This window comes from Lingula anatina, chromosome 1, assembly GCF_051362555.1.
Source record: "Lingula anatina isolate TDL-2025a chromosome 1, LinAna3.0, whole genome shotgun sequence".
Taxonomy (NCBI): Eukaryota; Metazoa; Brachiopoda; class Lingulata; order Lingulida; family Lingulidae; genus Lingula; species Lingula anatina.
The window spans coordinates 13807029-13813131 of NC_141767.1; the positions used below are offsets into that span (position 1 = coordinate 13807029).

Sequence of the window (6103 nt, forward strand, 5' to 3'; positions counted from 1 at the left end):
TTGCCGGTCAAGACTTCATCTGACGTAAAACAAATGAAATAGTGTAAAAGTGAAAGTGAGCGAAGAAACGGATGCATATTTTCAGGCAGTGTTAAAAGAAACCCCTCCCCCTAAATAAATGAATAAACAATAAATAAAAAGATAAAACCTGCATTTTAGCACTTTTTTGTCAGAACACTTAAACGCTAATATCCGTAGGGAAATTGTATACCGTGAGAAAAGCGTCAAGTCGATAAACTGATATCCTAGAATGAATGGTGCCCTTGTACTGGTTCAAAGGCAAATGTGTATCTTTACTTCTACAACTAGCACCATCTCGTTTAAACAAATAGCCGTTCCAAATTCCATCTGCAAAAAACGTGTAGAAATGAAAATGAACGAAGAAATAAATGTATCTTTAAAGGCAGCAAAAAGAACAGCATGTAAGCATACACTCTCTATGCGATTTAGCACTATTTGACAAAGCTCTTAAATGCCAATATCCGCAGCAAAATTGTACACCGTGAGAAAAGTGCAAAGTCGATAAAGTGATTTCCTGGTAAGGGTGGCGTCCTTGTTACTGGTTTAAAAGCACGTGTATAACTTTTCACGAGGGTCGCAAATATGGATTTGGTTTCCATAAACCAATTGACCACGAATTCAAAATGGCTTAATTGAAAATGAATTCATCGATGTTTTATAGATCTCGACTCGATGATCCTTTGTATGCATTAATGGGAGAGACACACAGTGCATTTGTCGAAACGAGTTTTCCGGAACACGTAGAAAGCAGCACTTACAATGTAGTCCCTATGATGCTCTTCTCATTATATTAAGCAAAGAAAATCAATTTTTCTGACAAAATGTTGCATTCATCCCAAAATAACTTATAGAGTAGAAAGAGGAGATTAAGGGAAAAACGAAAACATGATGGTATTGTCCAGGGATTTGTCCATTTATTGGCCAAGTATCCTAGATATGTCTTTGAATAATATTTTCCTCAAATACTAATTTGCCACTTGGCCAAGTATTTTTTAGGAACTAACACTGTTATTTGAAGACTAAATATGACGGGATGTAGGAATGGTTTAAAAGAACCTTTTTCTTGAACAACTTTAGTGATTCGCCGAAGGAATTCATTAATACACAAGTAAACTTGTCGTCGCGACCCGACACGATTGTACATAGGTTGCTCTATAAGACAGAATACCATGAAAAACTCAGCTTGGTGTGTCGTGCTCCAACTGCTGGCTTTTGTAGGATTTGAAAAAGTTTTAAGAGTGTCAGGCGGTAAGTAAAACAACTTCTTTCGTTATAATTTCCCTAACGGTACAAGTAGGATCATAAATGCTTATTTTCAAATCACTGTCAGCAGTTCTTCACATTTTTTTATTTGTCCCCTTTCAGGATGGCAGCATTTGGAAAGTTATTACCTGGAAACATCACTACCATACGATTTGATGAACCAGGTGTCGCTGGATGAGTGCCAAGCGCAGTGTATTTCATTAGGCACTGATTGTCCGGCTATCAACTACAAACCAAATGGTCAAAAGTGCCAGATACTACAACAGAAAGACGGAGATAACGGGTGTATATTGGTATATGCACATAACAGTTTCAGCTATTACGAGAAAACCAACAGCGAAAACGATACTGTCGTGACAAGTGAGTCTCTCTCTCTCTCTCTCTCTCTCTCTCTCAGAAATTTTAATATTTGAAAAGATCACGTTTTGAGTTACAACCGCAATGCCCGAACAATACCATCTCTGGTTACTTTCAGGTAAAAAACCTGGCCGTTTTTTCAGAAGATACGTCGGATACAAAATGCCTGCTCACTTGGTGATCGTCAACGAGACAGTGCTACAACGTACGATTTGTGCGTTCAACTGCATGGTGACCCCCCTCTGTATGTCGTTCAGCATACAGCCAGAAACGTACGGCTTGTCATATTTCTGCGAACTGAACAGTGCACGGAGGAACAACAACGGATCCAATCTACTTTCTGATTCAAGTTTCTACTATTTTGAGTGATATGTAAAATATAACATATCCTCCACATGTTCAGAAGGTCGACAAAGCACTACATAAGTTTGATGAAGTTTACAGAAAAGGTCGAAATCCATTGGAATTATCCGACGTCTACCTAACAATCGAACTGGTGACTGATTCAAATATAATTATGATGTAGCCCCTATACCACATAGAATACCACACCAAATTGGAAGGGAACAATGTATATACAATACAATTTTATTGGTAGTTTTCAATTGGACAAATACCTCAGTGCCTTGAATAGCTGAGCATGATAATAATAAAATTAGCATTTAAAGCTGGTAAAAATGCAATTTTTCATGTCAAGGCCTACATATATAAAATGTCTTACGGATACATTATTACAAGGTTTAATATAAACAGTCCATGACATTTTGACACTCAGTACCGAATATAAAAATATGTGTACAATTCATTCAAATTGCGACAGAATGGCTCAATTTTTAGTATCTCTTTAATAAAACATATGCGAAAAAATTTGTATCGATTATACCGACACAACCATGTAACAGTTTAATACAACAAACCTCGTTTGCATATTTTCTTGAAATCGAGCGACAATTTAGCTCAGATAATTTGGAAAGCATGAATTGCTCCCTTTTCACTATTGTCATATTTTGGCATATTTCTATTGATATTTAAAAACCCTTTAATTTGCCAGTTCTTTTGTTTGAGAGAGCAAAGATTGTGCAAATACATAGCGTTTTAAGTGCTTAAATATTGCTTTTAAAACGCTACTTCCTGGAGACGATGAACTCGACAAAATTCTCTAAAAGAAAGTAAATAACGGATTTGTGTTTCATCGACTTAGCGACTTTCCTTCTAGTATTAAGCAAAAGACAATGTAAAATCCATTTTCACGAGGAACGCTATTTAGACGCTGATTATCAACAGCCTCTTGATTTTTTATTAGACGGGATAAAAAGAAGTAAAGATATATCCAAAAAGCATTTTACGCTTCAACATGAAGACGACGTGCCTGTTTGTTGTTCTTTTGTATACAGTGATAGCATCGATATTCATGCAAATGACCGTAGGTGAGTGTAGTACATATCATCAGTATTATGTCTGAAATTTTACATCATTATTTCTGATAGATATACAAGTTAATGCTCATAGATACTTTCAAGATTTCACTGTAGTTTTCTTCCATAGAATCATCAAATAGAAGAGGAACAGAGAAGCAAGTCTCAGGCGGATTTTAAAAAAATATTATCAGTATTGGGACGTTGATTCCGTCCACGTGGATGGCATTTCGACAACGTTTCCAATAAAAATATATCTTTGAATCGTATCGTATCTTTGAATCATGCATTGAAATAGTCTTTCAAATGAATTAAGAAACTTGCTTTGAAACGAAAAGCGCCAGTTTTGCGTAGTGAGTTGTGTGCTTTTTTCATCAGTAGAACCTATGCCGTGTTCATGCTGCATATTTTAACTCTAATAAGCTATCGTCAAATATGTTACATTAAATGCAGAAATTCAAGCATTTGGCACATTTCAGTTATTATTCCTGTGAGTTAGGATGTTGGTAACGAATTGATTCACTTTCTGCAGTTTCCATTCTATAATGCACAGTCGATATCCCGTTTGGGTATTCTAGCGTTGTTAAGAGCAGATAATGTTAATTATGTCGAGTTCCTCTGATCCTGAAAGGGATAACAATATGAGATTCATATTTCACAATAAAGACATTGTGAACAATTTATTTTACCACCAAAACAGCGGTTATCGCAAATTCTGGAATATGTGCTTGCCAGCAGAGCACGCGGACCATCATAGATGGCTATACCTCCACAATAATCTCTTTGGACATTATAAAAAAAAAAAAAAAAAAAAAAAAAAAAACAAGAACTAACTTTGAATGTCGGAATTGATTCATAAACCACTGGTCAGGATGGGGAAATCGTCGTTAACCTCAGGAAAATACTTTTTTTTTTTGCCAAAACGAATAGTTGTTATCCCTTTAACTGCGAGCACATCCATGACATAAATAAATAAATAAATAAATAAATATGAAAAAGGTATATATATTTAACTACATTGCTTTGCCAGGTTCTTTATAATCATATTATCCTCATAAACTGTAAGCAACATTTTACATTTCTCAGGCAGTACCTGTGCGCGAAGCTTTTGTGGGAAAATTGGGAAAAAATTCAAGACAAACTTCGCAGATGAAATTATGCAATTTGACATCGGGAACCGAATGGATTGCGCAATGGCGTGTGCTGACCTTCCCGACTGCCAGTCGCACGGCATCAAAAATGTGGGAACACTGCGTTGCACTTTGTACAGGAACAAAGCTGCAGATGACGGAGAACTTATTGATAACGGAAATTTTGACTACTACCATCTCTAGAAACCCGCTAGCCGTTCTTATCTATTAACAAAGCGAGAATCTACAAAAAGTCCGCTGTGTTAACAAATAACGGCACGTACCTAATAACGCAACAAACAGGACTGATGGAACGGTCAGGAAATAAGAACAGATATCATCCATTCGTCCACACTAATTTGTCAATACATTGATTTCAGACCGGTGATTATACGCGAGGCGAAGCTTAAAAACTTTTCCATACCCATTCATGTAATCGACTCACAAGCCAGCAAACACGAATTGGAGGACTGGCGGCTGAATTTGGCCCTGCCAATAACGTCAAAAAAAAAAAAAAAAAAAAAAAAAAAACTGAAATAGTGAACATTTAGGAAAAGAACCATAGATTTAAAGCAAATATTCCATAGAGGGTTCTTTTAAATAAAAGCTAAGGAAAATAATTACCCAAGTTCAATAATGAAATAGAATTCAGCAATTCTACTAAAAATACTGCAGCTTTCGTATTTAGTATCAACGTGACAGTCATTCTCAATATATATGTTCATTTAACATTTTCACCATCTCAAATTTTACAATCGATCTTGTTTATTTTTATTAAAGTAGAAAATCTGCAACTTGTCAGGAAGTGAGTATGATGTCTAACATCTCAGAAAATGTATATCTAGAATGTTTATTTATGAAATAACTCAATAAGTAGCTTGTTTGTACTTTTGCGGTGTCGCCGGGTTAAAAAAAACCTTCGTCACGTCTTTTGGCGCAGGTCATCAGTTTTAGTTATTTGATCTATTAACTTTTTGTAATATATTAGCGATTAACGCAATCTTAAATTGAGTAACGTCCATGATTAGCTAGACGATATGGTGACATGTCACAGTTGATTTTTTTACAGGAAAGTGCATGGTCTTAGGAAGTTATTTGCAAAACTTTCGTTACCAGGCATTGTGAAAAATGTACTTGCGGTTGATAACAAAATGTTTCAGTGAAATAAACATGCATTAGTGCAGTCTTATTTTTGTTAGTATTAAAACTTTCAAGTATTATCCTTGTTATTTTAAAGACTTGCGTTGCTAAAACAGCTGCAACTTCCGTTAATACATTCGAAAATTACCCCGTGCTAGCAAGGCATGGTGTAGAGTTCACAAATATAATTCCCAGACGTTTTAATTAATTTGATTAGAGTCGATTGCTTGTGCACTCGACTAGTTTATGACCTTACCTGTAATTATGTAACTTAAGTGGACGTGTGCAATTTGAGTAATTAAAATATGTTATGTACCTTTTACATATACATATGGATGAATGTCCTAAACTTATATAATTTTGTACGCTTAATTCAAGCATGGGCTCGAAATAGGACATTACGTTTTAGACTAACTTAGTGGATAACGCGATCCAAAATTATATTTGTGAACTCTACAATGGGTTTTAAAAATTTTCATGATTTACAAATATATCTTTGTATTGACAATGACTCCACTAGACACTACTTCAATCTTCGGCAATGAATTACACTGTAAATAAGCTTCTCTAAATCGTACGTAAAATATCTGTCAGTTTTAACAAACACGAAAATCTACTGAACAACTGAGGACATAAAACTTGAGCACTTCAGAGACATCTGGTGTCAACAGACTGAAAGCTTATCATACGTTCAGTTTGTGTAATATAAAGCTTAGATATAAGTTTGGACTGAAAATAATGTCTAAAATGTCTTCACAAATAACTTCAGATCAGGCA

General features: G+C 35.3%; 1 protein-coding gene across 2 annotated transcripts; it reads left to right on the plus strand.

Moving 5' to 3' along the window:
• Positions 1 to 915: 915 nt before the first annotated feature.
• On the plus strand, positions 916 to 5311 carry LOC106150931 (uncharacterized). 2 transcript variants are annotated; one of them, XR_001237180.2, is made up of 4 exons: positions 916 to 1269; positions 1387 to 1644; positions 1760 to 3068; positions 4143 to 5311. XR_001237180.2 is itself a non-coding variant. In XM_013523959.2 (3 exons), the coding sequence occupies exons 1-3, from the start codon at positions 1191 to 1193 to the stop codon at positions 2008 to 2010; spliced, it is 588 nt and encodes a 195-aa protein (XP_013379413.1). In that variant the 5' UTR covers positions 916 to 1190; the 3' UTR covers positions 2011 to 3734. The 2 variants fall into 2 exon arrangements, 1 of the variants encoding a protein (XP_013379413.1); XM_013523959.2 differs by lacking the exon at positions 4143 to 5311 and having other exon boundaries at positions 1760 to 3734.
• The last annotated feature ends 792 nt before the right edge of the window (positions 5312 to 6103 follow it).

Coding starts and splice junctions, on each gene's coding strand:
- LOC106150931 (XM_013523959.2), top strand. CDS start 1,191: ATGAAAAACTCAGCTTGGTGTGTCGTGCTCCAACTGCTGGCTTTTGTA. Junction 1,270..1,386: donor AGTTTTAAGAGTGTCAGGCG/GTAAGTAAAACA, acceptor GTCCCCTTTCAG/GATGGCAGCATTTGGAAAGT. Junction 1,645..1,759: donor AAACGATACTGTCGTGACAA/GTGAGTCTCTCT, acceptor GGTTACTTTCAG/GTAAAAAACCTGGCCGTTTT.